Raw genomic sequence first — 14,504 nt, 5'->3', positions numbered from 1 at the left:
GTGGTGGTCCGTGCGGGAAATTCCTCGATAACGAAACTTTTTGGAAAGATAGCTAAAAGCCAGGGCCCAGTTCTTGGGAAACAATTCTCTCTCCAATACGTTTTTCTCTAGAAACCAGACGAACCAGGAAATTATCCTGGGGAGAAGCAAAGATGGCCGACGATGGGATGCTCATGAATTTTGAGATTGGCGATGCGCCGCTGGTCGCGAAGCCCGTGTTCAAAGGCGGGCGGTGGAAGGATCGGTTGACGGCGAGGAAGGTTGCGCTTCACAAGGAGTCCCGCATGAACGGGGAAGGGGGAGGAGGAAACGAATCGAAACGCCCGGCGCCGGTGAATAGGGAGATTATACAGAATCCGCGCTTCAGCGAGGAGCATGAGGAATACATTGGGCCCAATAGCGAGGCGAGAGGACCGAAGAGACAGAGGGTGCAGGTCGACTATTATGGTGATGCTGGAAGGCACACGGCTCGGCTGACGACGGGGAAGCTGCCGCCGGGGAGTATTAATATTGGGGGGGGCAAGAAGACGACGTTTGGGGATGGGCGTGGGCCGAAGAAGACGTTTACGGATGGGAAACCGGCGCAGATTATATCGTCACTTTTCACATTCAATCCCTCGGCGAAAACCAAGTTCAAGGAGGAAGAGCCCAAGGAAGAGGTTGAGCCTGCGAAGCCGTCTAATGCTCCGCTTTCCGATGAAGCTTCCTCATTTGCGTCTCTGGGTATCTCGAGGCGACTTGCTGGACATCTCGCTACGAAGCTGGATATGAAGGCGCCGACAGCTATTCAGAAGGCTGCTGTTCCGCAACTCATTGCTGAGGATAGCGATGCGTTTATACAGGCCCAGACGGGTTCCGGAAAGACTTTGGCGTATCTGTTGCCGATTGTGGAGCGAATTATGGCTATCAGCGCTGCTGCTGAGTCGGAGGGTGTGCACGATAAGGAGAAGCAGATCCACCGCAATTCCGGACTCTTCGCAATTGTGCTTGCACCGACGAGGGAATTGTGCAAGCAGATTGCGGCTGTGCTAGATAAGCTACTACGCTGCGCGCCGTGGCTGGTTGGAACTACGGTTATTGGAGGAGAGAGCAAGCAGTCGGAGAAGGCACGGTTGAGGAAGGGTGTTAACATCCTTATTGCCACGCCTGGTCGGTTGGCGGATCATCTGGATAACACGGAGGTTCTCGATGTGAGCACAGTTAGGTGGCTTGTTCTTGATGAAGGTGATCGACTGATGGAACTCGGCTTCGAGGAGGAAATCAAAGGCATTGTCGATAAGATTGCTTCACGAGCACTCATCAACGACAGGACAGGACGAGTCGGCAAGGGACAACTTCCCAGCCGTCGCGTCACAGTCTTATGTTCGGCTACCATGAAAATGACAGTGCAGAAGCTGGGAGAAATCTCTCTCAAAGATGCTATGCACATCCAGGCCGACCCCTCCGACGAAGAATTGGAGAAGAGCAAGACGGATGGCACAGACCCCAAAGAGGACGGATTCTCCGCCCCTGCTCAACTTAAGCAGGAATACGGCATCGTACCTGCTAAGCTTCGCCTCGTCACACTCACTGCAGTTCTTAAGCGCGCCTTCGCTCGTCGCGGCTCAGTCATGAAAGCCATCGTCTTCATTTCCTGCGCCGACAGCGTCGACTTCCACTTCTCCCTCTTCTCGCGCCCCGAACTCACACCACCCCCCGTCTCCGGCGCCAACACCGACGAAGCCAAGCCCGCCGTCGCCGTCATCCCCAAGAACGAACTCACCAAAGACACCATCGCCACCGGCGCCGCATTCTCCAACGCCACCAACGCCGTGACGCTCCACAAACTCCACGGCTCCCTCGCACAAAACATCCGTACCGCGACCCTGAAGCACTTCTCCGAGTCCAAAGACCCCTGCGTCCTCGTCTGCACGGACGTCGCCTCTCGCGGTCTAGATCTCCCCAACGTCGACTTCGTGGTCGAATACGACCCCCCCTTCTCCTCCGACGACCACGTCCACAGAATTGGTCGTACCGCGCGTGCCGGTAAATCGGGCCGCTCGCTGATCTTCCTGCTCCCCGGCGCTGAAGAGGCATACGTCTCCATCTTATCCAAGTTGAGCCCCAACTTGACCGCTAATACGGGCGAGGAGCTCATCCGTAAGGGCTTTGGAGGAACTGGACACGAATGGGAGGAGCGCGCGACAGCGTGGCAGCTTGAGGTGGAGAAGTGGATTCAGGATTCGGCGAAGTACCTCGAGATGGCGAGGAGGGGATACCAGTCGCACATCCGTGCGTACGCAACGCATGTTGCTGCGGAGCGTGCGATTTTCGACATGAAGGAGCTGCATCTTGGACATTTAGCCAAGGCATTCGGACTACGTGATAAGCCGGGTAGTATTAAGGTGCCTGGACTGCGACCGAAGGCGATGACGCATGCGGATCGTAGTGTGGCGATGAGGAAGGCGAGGAGGGGGGATAATACGGATAGGGATGGGAATGAGAAGGCGCCGGAGGGGGAGCATGCGAGGAAGAAGAAGAAGGAGGAGAGGGAGAGGCCGAGAGATGTCAATGAGGATGATGCGGCGAAGAGGATGAAGAGGAAGATGATGGAGCATATGGGTGCTGCGTTAGAGTTCAATATCGGGTAGATTAGAGTAGATATGTTACATAGCACAGCGCAGCGTCGTTAGGAATCATAATCGTATATACACGGATCTAGTATATTTCCCATAAACTCACTTTCCCATCTTTGCTCCCAGCTGCCACCCAGTGCGTTTGAGTGGCCTGTTGTATCCTCTTCTCTTTTGCCGATACCGCCAAGCCAACGCGTCTTGAAGGTGCAGTCATCGCAGTCTCACCTCCTTCCAAAGATTCTGCATCTGGTTTACCCCCTTCCAACTTGCCCTCATCGGCCCCTTCTTTATCCTCTTGTACGTTTATCACTTCCGCGAATGCAACAGCAAAGCATCCATCCTTATGCCATTTCAGCACCGCCAGCTCCTTCATACTCGCTACGCTATAAACCCGCACCTTGGTATCCCACCCCGCAGTAGCGAATATCCGCCCATCGCTCCTGATTCGTAAGCTCTGCTGCCCAGAGTGCTTCGTCTGGACGACTTTCAGGGGTTTCGTAACGACTTCAGGTTTCACGGGTGGCTTGGGTGGCTTTGCCGAAGGAGTGGATGGGTACTGCGCGAACATCCCAGAGAGGAGCGAGGGGTTCTTAACTGGAACCTTCTGAGGGGTTGGCCCTGGTTGTGGCTGGACAGGTTGGGCTAGCGGAGGAGATAGAGAGGAAAGGGGGTGTTTGGCGATTATTCCATCGGCGCCGCTGGTGATATAGGATGCCATGTTCAAGGTGACACCGAGGGAGAGAATAGGCTGGGAATGAGGCTGCGCGAGGTAGAGCCTACACCAGCCAATGACGGGGTTGTCCTGCACGACCATTGTGTGGCCACTTTCATAGCCCACAACGAGAGTGAGCCGTGAGGATACGTAGAGGATGGCGACAGACATGACCATGCCCGTGTTGGTGGCCTTGTCCCCGGGGACTGTAATTAAGCGTTTCTGGGAGGGGAGATGGAAGATGTCGACCTGGAGAATGTTAGCTGTGATGGATGAAAGATTGCGGTGGATACTAACGGCTTCGGAGCTCATGGTGTTCGGGACGGCGATGAGAAGTTCATCTTGATTAGGTGAGGGGGTGGTCTCAGTTGATATAGGACCAGGAAGTTGTTTTGCAATGCAGTGGCCGAATGAGCAGAAGTTCAGCGAGTTGACGTCCAGTACGTAGAGGAGCCATGGCTGCTTCCTGGGGGTCATTGGGTCCTCGACGGGGAGGGTTGCGCTCAGGGAGGCCTCGTCTTCTTCCGAGAACTTCCAAACTATGAGCTTATTGTCCTTGCCATGACTTCAAAGCTATTAGTAACCTTGCATAACACGAGGAATAAGATATAATAGAAGAGTTAGTGATATTTAAAAAAACATCTCACGTGATTAGTCTGTCCGATCCCCATTCAGCAACACCGAGGATGGCGGCCTTGTGTGCCCTCCACACGGCCGTGGATCTTCGTGAGGCTAGACCCCAGACCACGATCCATCCCTCCGCATCGCCAGTGACGAGGCGAGTGTTTCCTCTTATGAACTGCGTCGAATGGATCTGCGCCGCATGGCCGCGGAAGATATATGTTGCTTCCGGAGGCGGCTGTGGGAGCGACATATGTTGAATTTGTAGAGTCTAACTTGAACTGTTTGAGGGTTGATGAGCCTGGGTGTACCATATCCTCAGTAGCTCATACACTAGATTACATGGTCCAGGCACCAATTGCGCATCTATCAACCCGTCTATCTTATCGAACATCTCCGCCGCGGCATTACTCGAACCCCCCCCTTCACCAAATATTCCTAAACAGAGTGCCACCGAGCGACCCCAGTATCGCATCCACCAGACCAACCTGTCCCCGACATCCATCCCCTGCTATCTCACATGCAAATGTTCGTGCGACGATAAGGCGCAACGCGACGTAGTTGCGGATAACAACAGTTTTTGGCCCCATATGACTTCGGGCATCGCAAACTCGCTGCCAATCGACCAGCACTTCCGGCTTGCGCGCCGCTGGGCACAACTACCCCGTTCCTTCAATTGGCTTCAACAACCTCTGCGATAAACCCGAAGAACCCGTACCGCCTCTTGAGGCGCGGCACTGTCGAGCCGGTTGCCACCCGGCAGCCCCCAATCCCTTATACTCGAGAAGCAGCGCCCATACTGCGCCTGCGCATATGCCCATGACGGCTCTCGACTCCCCCGGCTCTGCCGTGGTGGCTGGCGAAAGCTCTGTTGCCAGCGCAAGTAAACCGAGGAGAGTGAGAACTGGGTGCTTGACATGCAGAGAACGGCATCTGAAATGCGACGAAGGGTTGCCGCATTGCCTGAACTGCAAGAAGTCTGGGAAAACATGCAGGCGTGGGATAAAACTCAACTTCCACTGGATGGACGTTAGAGACCCAGCAATTCTTCCGCCGACAGCGGATTGGTCTGGTGCGTAACCTCCCAGGGAATTCGGGAGCCAATGCTGACATTGTCTAGTTCAATTTCAAGACGAATCTCGACTCATTGCTTCGGAATACAAGGGCGGCCTGGGCCAATACAGCGCAATAGAAACGGTCACAATCACGCCTTCTCACGAGCCTGTTTTTGAGTTCAATATTTCAATCGATCCGACTATCACCATGCATAGCAACCAAAACTCGATATTACAACCAGGGGTCCCAGGGTTATATACAGAGACCAGGGGGATTGGCAAACATGGCTACCAGCAGCAGGAAGATAACCGTCACCTTAACCCTCATCCCGGCAACGAGGTTTCATATATGCCTTCAATGGCCCCAGCTTCATATGGGAACCCGGAGGCAATACTCGCACCTCTGGATGTTGCTAGGGGATACCTCAGCGATCCGCAGGAGATTCTCCTCATGCAGGTATTTGTGGAAGAAGTTGGGTTATGGATGGACAGTATGGACAAGATGAAGCACTTTTCTCGACTCTTGCCTTTCCATGCTCTGCAAGAACCAATGCTTCTTAATGCCTTCCTTGCTTGCGGAGCGCGGCATCTCTCACTTGTCAATCCCCTATACAACGAGGATAAGGCCCTTTCCTATTACGATACAGCCACCACGCTACTATTACGAGCACTACAAAACCCAGATCGAGATACGGTCGTCTGTGCTACTTCGGCAGTTATTCTCAACGTCTATGAGATAATGTCTGAGCGTGCAGTTCAACGCATGAATCACATTGCGGGCGCTAGAGCTCTGATCAAGGAATGTGGCTGGAATGCTCGGTCAACTGGTATTGGTGCGGCTTGTTTTTGGGTCAATGTTGGCATGGAGCTGTTATCTTGTCTACACTTCAACTGGCAAGTGGCGTGGGAACCAGACCAATGGGGTGTGGATATGGACTTTTCGCAAGGGCGAGAAGGCGGGAGCGAAGAACTCTGGACACATCGCATGGTGTATATCACGGGGAAGGTTTCAAATTTCAGGGCCGCAACCCCAAAATTTCAAGAGGCAACCGCGCACGAAGAACAATTAGGGCAGCAACGCCGGTATGCGGAGTGGCAAGACTTGAAGAACCTCTGTGACAGCTGGAATCAAAGTGTTCCAAGAACTATGCACCCTGTGGGATTTCTTTTTCCCCATCAAACCTCATCCAAGTCACTGTTCCCGGAAGTCTGGTAAGCTATACTGACCTCCATTATCTCATGATGATTGTATGCTGATACCTCACAGGCTGCTTAAACGATCCGCAATCACCGGCCGACTGTTCTATCACACTGCAATGTGCGTCGTAGCACAGAACAATCCTATGTTTCCAATGCCGAATCCCGAAATGGCGAGTCTCCTTCACGACCATGCACACCAAATATGTGGTATTGTCGCCCACGTCAAGGATAGGGGCGTTGCCTCAATAGCATTGCGGTCATTGGCCCTGGCCGGTGAAACTCTCGTACAGCGCGACGAGCAGGAAGAGGTAATACGCATATTTGAGAAAGTGCAGAAGGAGACCGGATGGAATGTCACGTACGTGATGAAAGAACTCCGCGATAAATGGGGCTGGATTTCAGAAGAGCAGATGTTAAGAGACCAAATGGCTTTTAACCAATTTGCTCGTAATGCTGGGCTTGCGGCGAATGCAAACATGTCGACAGCGGGGCAAGGCCTACAGGGTGGACAGCAGCAGCAACAGCAACCTCAACAGCCACCGAAGATGATTGGAGGGATACTGAACCCATTGCTCGCCAGGGCAGACTTTTCACTGCCGAATCATCCGTACCAGGCGTATTATCAGCCGCCGAGAGTTCATGATTTACAGGGACAGGGTCAATATGGCCAGGATTACTTTTGAATGGGTAAGTAATGGTCGAAGAACTATATAAGGTCGCGAGAGGGGTGTTATGATTCAACGAAGGTGTATTTAGTATCGCATCCTGTGTAAATAGGTTGGCAGGCGTCTGGGATGGTTGGCAATGAGCGGGCGTCCACATTTGGGGGGAAATATTTGTTAACTCTGAAGGCTCAGAATTCTAGAGGGATGGTGGATAATAGTTCGGGATTTGGGGTATTATTATATTAGGGGGAACATAAATGTATGTGGGTGAGGTACACATAAGGGATTCACTTCACAACTAATATATTGGCGGGGGCACCTTCCACAAACAATCACAACGAAACCTACCCACCAGCCCATATTTCAGAATCTACGTGCCAAACGACTTCAAGATACCTCCTCAGGTGATAATTATCGCCGACATTCGTTCCATGTTGCTCTACTTATACTACACCTTCCTTTTTGCCTCCTTTTTCGCATCAACCATACTTTGGTGCCACATTTCCACCGTCCGCCCCAGGACAATATGCGACCTCCCGGAGGCCCACAGGAAGAACCGCAGGTACTGGCTCCAATGAAGGGACTCGATCTAGTGGCACCAGCCATGAATGAGGCTCCTGAACCATCCTCTCAGTCTTACGCATGTCTGGATGTCATTTCCTTTGATAACTTCGTGACCCCGCGCCTCAAGCACTTTGGCGGCATCGATGGCGAAGTACGCAATGAGCCAGAGGGTGCTGGAGAGGGCCTGACGATTTTCACCGACTTACCTATGCCAATACGGGAAGAGCCTATTGCGATTGGGACACCTTCAAAACCCCGTTCTAAGACCCTGAAAATAATTGACATTTGGGGCAAATCCCCTGAACCCCGGAACTCGAAACCTACTACAGAAGATAGCAAAAAAGGAAACACAAACAAATCTGATTTCAGGGATCTGCGACTGGCTACGAGCTACACGAAAAGAGAAATGGACCGTGTGCACGGAGTGTCTTCCTTTGAAAGTGGCAGCAGGCCTAATCTTACACGTTCTATGCTTTACAACTGGCATTTACTCAGGATGGACAATATACGAATACTGGATCCGCTCTGGGAAGGCTTTCGAGGCTCCGCTCATGACTACGAACTTCTCAAACTTCTGGCCCAGACTCATGAACATCAACGATGGTGGCTGATTGTTGTTGACGACTTCGCCTGCCCCCAGTGTGTTGACGAACTCCGTCTCCAACGAATGCATCCAAGAGTACGCAAATCTAACCCCACGAAACACAAGGGATTCCAAGCTGACGTTCATTAATAGTCCCTAGGAAAGGCTATAAATAGTTTGAAGTCTAGATGTACCAGACATTCCCATTGCGATGGTGGTCGTTGCAAAGTCATATGCACTCACACACACGGTGAGTGCAACAAGGTAACCAACAAAGCCATCCTGGACAAAAGCACTCTGACACGATGAAAGGTCACCCAGTTCTTCTCCAGGTTAGGCAGAGACAACTCAAATCGCATGCGAAACATTGTCTTCGAAACCCGAGATGACCTACTCCCCGATGCCGATGTCCTTGTTTCCGTTGCCCACAATGTCGGCCGCTACTTTCCTGATGTCCAGAATCTCGAGATCAACTTCCACTTTGGCGACAGGTACCTTGACAGAGACGTATGGACTCGGATCTTGTGCGCCTGTCGCCGCTTGGAACAATATCTGCCAAAAGGCCAGCACTTGCGCGTCAGAGGGATTGAGAAGCATACAGAGATGCAGAATGACTGGACCAGGCAGGGTAGGAAGTGGCACGAATAGGAAATCAGAACTAGAGCCTCAAATGGAAGTGACAAAGTTCAGAAATACATTACTTGATATCCTACAAATCGAGAATATTCAGCATTATCATCTTGGTAGAAATGCATGGTGATGATTAATAATAACCTTGTCTCGGCATAAGTTATAACTATAAGCATGACAGACGGTTTAGTCAATGTGCCTTGGCAGGACACGGGGTTTGTGATTGGTGGCGGACGGATGATCGAAAATCGATGACAGCCTCGCCTAGTCACGTCATACATTGTGCAAGGCTGTGGAAACTGCGGGACATGGGATTGTCTTTATTAACCCCCACCTTCCCTCCGCATTTACGTTCATAACAACGTTCTACAAGACATCAATTGGCCTTCCATGCTACTTTCTAGAGGAATGCTACTTGTAACTCCCAATCTTACATCTACATCCAGGTTGTTCAGCATTTCATCATCAAGCTTCACCATGGTACGTCATTTTGCACTTTCGAGTATTGTTTGGATGGTTGGAACTGACACATATGCGGGCTCAAAAAATCTCCAATTGGGTTGACTCAAAGGATAAATCGGGAGAGTTTAAGCGTGGAGCTTCTGTTTTCCGGAATTCTATCTCCAGAGAAGCGGGCGCCGAGTTTCCTGCCGAGAAGGGACGCTACCACCTCTACGTTTCCTATGCTTGCCCTTGGGGTATGTACTGGCTCTTTGTCTTATGAATAAATCCGTTACTAACAAATGCCAGCGCATCGCACGTTGATCGTAAGGAAGTTGAAGGGCCTAGAGGACATCGTCCCATTTACCGCCGTACACTGGCACATGGGCGAAAACGGTAAGTCCTCGGGAAGAATTTCATAGAACCCCGCACTGACATTACCAGGTTGGCGATTTGCAACCTCTGAGAATAAGGACGCTCCTGGCGAGAATGTGGGCTCAGACCCCGTAGCTAGCCATGAGAAATACACCCACCTCCGCCAGATCTACTTCCAGGTGGATCCCAACTATACCGGACGCTTCACGGTGCCCACACTCTACGACACTGTTCAGCACAAGATTGTGAGCAACGAGTCTGCAGATATAATTCGCATGTTCTACAGCGAGTTCGATGACATTCTTCCCCAGAAGTATAAGGATGTAGTTCTCTTCCCCGAGAACCTCCAGGCCAAGATTGAAGAGACTAATGCCTGGACATACGATCTCATCAATAACGGAGTTTACAAGTCTGGTTTTGCCACAACCCAGGAGGCGTATGAGAAGAATGTCGTCGCTCTGTTCGAGGCACTGGATCTAGTAGAGAAGCATCTCGAGAGCAGCCCAGGGCCGTTCTACTGGGGCGATAAGGTCACGGAAGGCGATGTGAGACTGTACACCACTATTGTGAGATTCGATGCAGTGTATGTTCAGCATTTCAAGACAAACCTTCGGGACATTAGAAGTGGGTATCCTGCCATCCACAAATGGCTGAGGAACTTGTACTGGAATGTGCCTGCGTTCGGGGAGACTACGCAGTTTGAGCATGTAAGTTGATGCTTTGCTCTATGGACGTATGGAATAATACTGATACAATACAGATCAAGAGGCATTACACGAAGAGCCACCCGCAAATCAACCCTTTCGGAATTACGCCTGTGGGGCCAATCCCGAATATTCTGAAGGTGGATGAGGAGGTTACTGCGGTAAAGTCTGGTTCTAAATAATGGAGCAGGTTGTAAATAGTCATAGAATAGTAGTTTATTATTCAACTTTATTATAAATATATTATGTGATGATGTGGGTAATTTTTTGCAGCGACAAATAAATTACGGTGTGAATTTAGTTATTCAATAAAAAATAAAAATAAATTCAAATCGAAGCAAGCAAGACGATCACCACAATCAGAATATCGAGGCATTAGAATTAGAGAGGCTTCATTCATTCATAATTCATACAATTCCTGCTTGCAGGCTCATAGCTTCCACTCTGTATCATATCATACAGCTTTGCCAGGACCAAACACCCCAAATCTACAATGTATGCTTGAACTTGATGTCCTGGAACCTCCTCAACCATGGCGTATCCGCATATTTCCTCTCAATCTGAAACCATCTCGCAATGTATTCAGGGTCATTCAGCCTCCACTGATCATCGTGTTCTTCGTCTCTGCTTGCTTCCCAGAAGCGAAGGAAGACTTGTTTCTCGTATTTTTCTGGCACGAGGTCTTCAAGTGCCATCACATTGCCCTCGTCGAATGGGAGAGTAAAGCTATAAATGTCAGATTTTGTTTTGTGTTTCGTTCCAGTGGCTCTGTTGCTATATTGTTTTGGAAGGAAATCTGGGCAGGAAATCGGTTACCCACAGCATCATACCCAGAACGCCATCGAAGTTCGGCCTGATGCATTGGTGTATGGGAAGTTCAGTGTCCTTGGGCAGCGGCTTCAACTGAATTCCGCGTGGTATTGGCAGCCATTGTTCACGGATGACACCTCCGATCTTGATAATTTTCGCCATGCAGTAGTTGAGGATTTCACTCTGCTGCTGAGCATCAAGGGTGAGATTGATGACCTTGAGCTGTAATTGTAAACAATAGTCAAACAAATGTTCGGAAGGTGTAAATGCTTACTTCATAATGGTCCTCTTGTGCGATATTGATTGATTTGTGCTGCTGTATCTTTAAAGGAGGCATGTTGACACCCAATATAAATACTGGGGCTTTGACCTTTGACCCCGATGCTCGTGTGCAGCTTGTGGATTGAGTAGATCTGGCGGTGGCGGAGCCGCCGCTTTCTTGCCCCTTGGCTTCTTAGCTGGGCTTCTTGCCCCTGACTTGGTGCCAGAGCCAGATCCGGTATCCTTGTGAGACAAATATTGAAGGAGTGGCGTCGGCTCCATATCATCATCGTTGCCTCTCGCATACGCCGCAGTAGGGGCCTTTGACCGTTCCTGACTGAGTCTTTGATGGTGACAGTATGTGGTGGTGAATGGGTCTTTGACAATGGCTGATTCGACCCTGGCTGGGTATTTAAGTATGAACAAGTTGTAAACGGCAATCACAACAAAATTAGGAGGTGAAACCACGTGAGCTTACCCCCAATTAAGTAACATAACTTCGTCTTATTATTTTCAAAGCATATACTCAAACTTTCTACTTACGTCTCTCCTGGCATCCCCGCCAACGAGAGTGTCCTCCTCCTCCTTGTCCACTTCTACATATTCCCCTCTATTCTGCATCTCATTGTTTCTATTCTTGCGGGAAAGATAGAATCGCAGTATAGTCGCCAAAATGGCAACTACAACCATTGCTCCTGCGCAACCGGCCATCCCACGTGTATAATACGGCGCATCGACATCAGGATACAATCGTGTCCCAACCAATGGCCCACATTGGCCCACAAGCTGCAACATAGCAAATCCAGCACCCTGCTTACTTTCAGACTCCTGATTATTGATCGTCCAAGTTATGACGATGGTAATCACGCTGAAAAATCCAATCGCGGCTGGATATATAGCAGCATAGCGCCACCAGAGTCCCAAGCCAAATCTCTCCGCAAGAGCGAGCACGAGATACCCTGAACAGGAGAAGAGCGCATGGAAGATAATGAAGGTCGAGCGTGACTGCATGCGATCCGAGAGATATGCTGTTAAAATCACAACGAAAAATGACATAAGATATGGAGGAGCCGAGAGAGCTTGCGACACAACAGAGGAGTGGCCCATAGATCGGATGATGATAGGTAAAAATACAGGCATCGATGAGAACGCCATGTTGGTGAAGAAGAACATGAAAGCGGTCAGGTAGGCCTTGGGATCCAATATTGTCTCAAGGACTTCTCGCCATTTAAGTCCGCCCTTGGTCGCAGCGCCTCCTTGGCGACGACGTAGGCGCAATCGGGCGACCTTTCTTTCTCTCGCAGTCAGGTATTTTGCTTTTGCTGGTCCGTCTGGGATAACGTGCCAGGCGACGACGGACACAATGACACTTGGAAATCCCTCAACGAGGAATAACAGGCGCCACGGCGCAATAGGACCGTTCTCTCCGAGCTTAAGAATCGCCCATGCGAGGGAGCTGGCGAAAGAGGTGGCTAGAGGGGCGGCACTTATGAACAGTCCGTTGCGCAAGGCCAGCTCTTCCTCCCTGTAAAAGAAGGACAAGAAGTATGGGATTCCAGTAAAGCCAGCTTCACCGATTCCAAGTAATAGCCGTAGTATTATAGATGTGACGAAAGAAGTTGACAGAGCTTGGAGAGATGCGATAATTCCCCAAGACATGACAATTACAGAGACATATATGTGTGCAGGTATAATCTTCCAAAGTAAGGACATCCACTCGAAAATGATATATGTGATGTAAAACGACGTGAGGATCCATTCGTATTGATCAGAATGAAGATTCAGATCAACATCCATTCCTGCGATTCGAGCATTGCCAATATCTTCGGGTGTGTCAGCAGCTGTCGATACAATTGGGCGCAGAATACGCACTTGACCTATCCAGAAAACTCAACATGTACAATAGTGCTACAAACAATACAAGCCTCTTGTCAAACTTCCTGACAACTGCGCGCTCCTCGTCTGGTGTATACAATTGAAACGACTGTGTTGTCGAGGCGCTGCCTCGGCGCGGAAGCGCATAGCTGCCATCGTCGCCAGTCCAAAGGGGTGCTTCAAAACCCGCCGCTTTATCTTGAGATTGAAGTTCTATGCTCTCGTGGCCATCGTAATCGACGTCGAAGTCTGAATCCCCAGAGTCGGGTTCGGGTGTCAATCGATTCGCACGCGAACTGGAGTCGGAATCTGAAGGCACAATGTCACTTCGAGCCCCTGATTTATCGCCAAGATGCGACGCCTGAGGGAAACTTGAAGCCATTCTGAGCCATGAAGATCTTTGGGCTTCAAGCAACAGAAAATATATATTCAATTCATAGTTTGTTGATTCCGTAGCCTCTCCACCATCGTGGCCCTGAACCGGAATGCGGTTGGTTCTAGCTATGACGGGTGCGGTGGAGACCCTTAAGGGTTGGCGCGAGGTACTTTTTGCAAGGGTGTCACGACCCACAAAGTAAGTGGCATGGGCTGGAGTCCGGATAGATTTCACATAAGTTTCACATCCATATCAAATGAACCTTCAACTTTCAACAGGAATACAGAACATTTTCAAAGATTAAATTTTTTATGGCAGAATGAATATATTTGATGAACTATTGGAATTATCTAAGCTACCTCTACTCATGTAGGTCACTTGGGCGTAAAGGGCTCTTGCGTTTTTGGCAATGTTAGACCCTGTACCTGCACCGTGCGACAGTATGTATTTTGGCGTGAATGACAACTCTGACTGGGGGAGAACAAAGTTGGCACCCGTTGCCGTGAAGGGCGAAGAAGGAAGAAGAAACGAGAAAGAAGAAGGAAGGAAGAAAAGATCTAGAAGGGGGGTTGTTGGAAGTGGCAGTTGAACTTTCAAAGCCACCTCCACTCATGTAGATCGCTTGGGCGTGAAGGGCTCTTGCGTTTTTGGCAATTTCAGGCCCTTCACCTGCACCATGCGAAAGTATTTATATTGGCGTGGATGCCAACTCAAACTGCAGATGGAAGCTGCAGGAGTTGGCACCCGTTGCCTGTACGGGTCGTCCGTGAAGAGGAAAGAAGGAAGAAGGAAGAAGGAAAAAGGAAAAAGGTCTCAAGGGGGGGAAGGGGGGGTATTTATATTCCTAGGTCGGCGACTCTAGATCACTCAAGCGCGCTATCACCAAATAAGCGCGACTCTCACGAGACGACGCCATTGGATAGATCAAGCCAGATCAAGGAGAAGCGAATCAAAGTGAACGGACGATTGTAGGCGATGCAAACACGGCAAACGTTGGTCTAGTGCTGTAATGGTCTT

The 14,504-nt window shown here is 50.2% G+C and overlaps 7 protein-coding genes across 7 annotated transcripts; 4 read left to right on the top strand and 3 right to left on the bottom strand.

Annotated features, from left to right (window-relative positions):
- Positions 1-152: 152 nt before the first annotated feature.
- Positions 153-2,630, top strand: DBP7 (ATP-dependent RNA helicase dbp7; the record flags this gene model as incomplete). The annotated part of the gene is made up of 1 exon (XM_024470407.1): positions 153-2,630. One exon carries the CDS (start codon positions 153-155, stop codon positions 2,628-2,630), a length of 2,478 nt encoding a protein of 825 aa, XP_024321600.1.
- Positions 2,631-2,697: 67 nt separating this feature from the next.
- On the bottom strand, positions 2,698-4,201 carry ASA1 (ASTRA complex subunit; the record flags this gene model as incomplete). The annotated part of the gene is made up of 3 exons (XM_024470406.1): positions 2,698-3,576; positions 3,625-3,892; positions 3,975-4,201. 3 exons carry the CDS (start codon positions 4,199-4,201, stop codon positions 2,698-2,700), a joined length of 1,374 nt encoding a protein of 457 aa, XP_024321732.1.
- On the top strand, positions 2,707-7,219 carry VC83_06817 (uncharacterized protein). Its single transcript, XM_024470405.1, has 3 exons — positions 2,707-5,020; positions 5,069-6,215; positions 6,271-7,219. The coding sequence occupies exons 1-3, from the start codon at positions 4,762-4,764 to the stop codon at positions 6,884-6,886; spliced, it is 2,022 nt and encodes a 673-aa protein (XP_024321738.1). The 5' UTR covers positions 2,707-4,761; the 3' UTR covers positions 6,887-7,219.
- A 175-nt stretch (positions 7,220-7,394) lies between these two features.
- VC83_06816 (uncharacterized protein) lies at positions 7,395-8,819 on the top strand (the record flags this gene model as incomplete). The annotated part of the gene is made up of 2 exons (XM_024470404.1): positions 7,395-8,111; positions 8,169-8,819. The coding sequence occupies 2 exons, from the start codon at positions 7,395-7,397 to the stop codon at positions 8,322-8,324; spliced, it is 873 nt and encodes a 290-aa protein (XP_024321737.1). The 3' UTR covers positions 8,325-8,819.
- Positions 8,820-8,979: 160 nt separating this feature from the next.
- On the top strand, positions 8,980-10,397 carry ECM4 (S-glutathionyl-(chloro)hydroquinone reductase). The gene is made up of 4 exons (XM_024470403.1): positions 8,980-9,343; positions 9,396-9,482; positions 9,531-10,168; positions 10,222-10,397. Exons 1-4 carry the CDS (start codon positions 9,178-9,180, stop codon positions 10,345-10,347), a joined length of 1,017 nt encoding a protein of 338 aa, XP_024321604.1. The 5' UTR covers positions 8,980-9,177; the 3' UTR covers positions 10,348-10,397.
- Positions 10,398-10,653: 256 nt separating this feature from the next.
- VC83_06814 (uncharacterized protein) lies at positions 10,654-11,312 on the bottom strand (the record flags this gene model as incomplete). The annotated part of the gene is made up of 3 exons (XM_024470402.1): positions 10,654-10,891; positions 10,986-11,197; positions 11,250-11,312. The coding sequence occupies 3 exons, from the start codon at positions 11,310-11,312 to the stop codon at positions 10,654-10,656; spliced, it is 513 nt and encodes a 170-aa protein (XP_024321736.1).
- A 437-nt stretch (positions 11,313-11,749) lies between these two features.
- Positions 11,750-13,493, bottom strand: VC83_06813 (uncharacterized protein; the record flags this gene model as incomplete). Its single annotated transcript, XM_024470401.1, has 2 exons — positions 11,750-13,059; positions 13,109-13,493. The coding sequence occupies 2 exons, from the start codon at positions 13,491-13,493 to the stop codon at positions 11,750-11,752; spliced, it is 1,695 nt and encodes a 564-aa protein (XP_024321603.1).
- Positions 13,494-14,504: the final 1,011 nt, after the last annotated feature.

This window comes from Pseudogymnoascus destructans, assembly GCF_001641265.1.
Source record: "Pseudogymnoascus destructans isolate 20631-21 unplaced genomic scaffold scaffold_19, whole genome shotgun sequence".
NCBI lineage: Eukaryota > Fungi > Ascomycota > Leotiomycetes > Thelebolales > Thelebolaceae > Pseudogymnoascus > Pseudogymnoascus destructans.
Note: the sequence above shows the minus strand (reverse complement) of the source record. Positions and strands in the feature narration are given on the sequence as shown.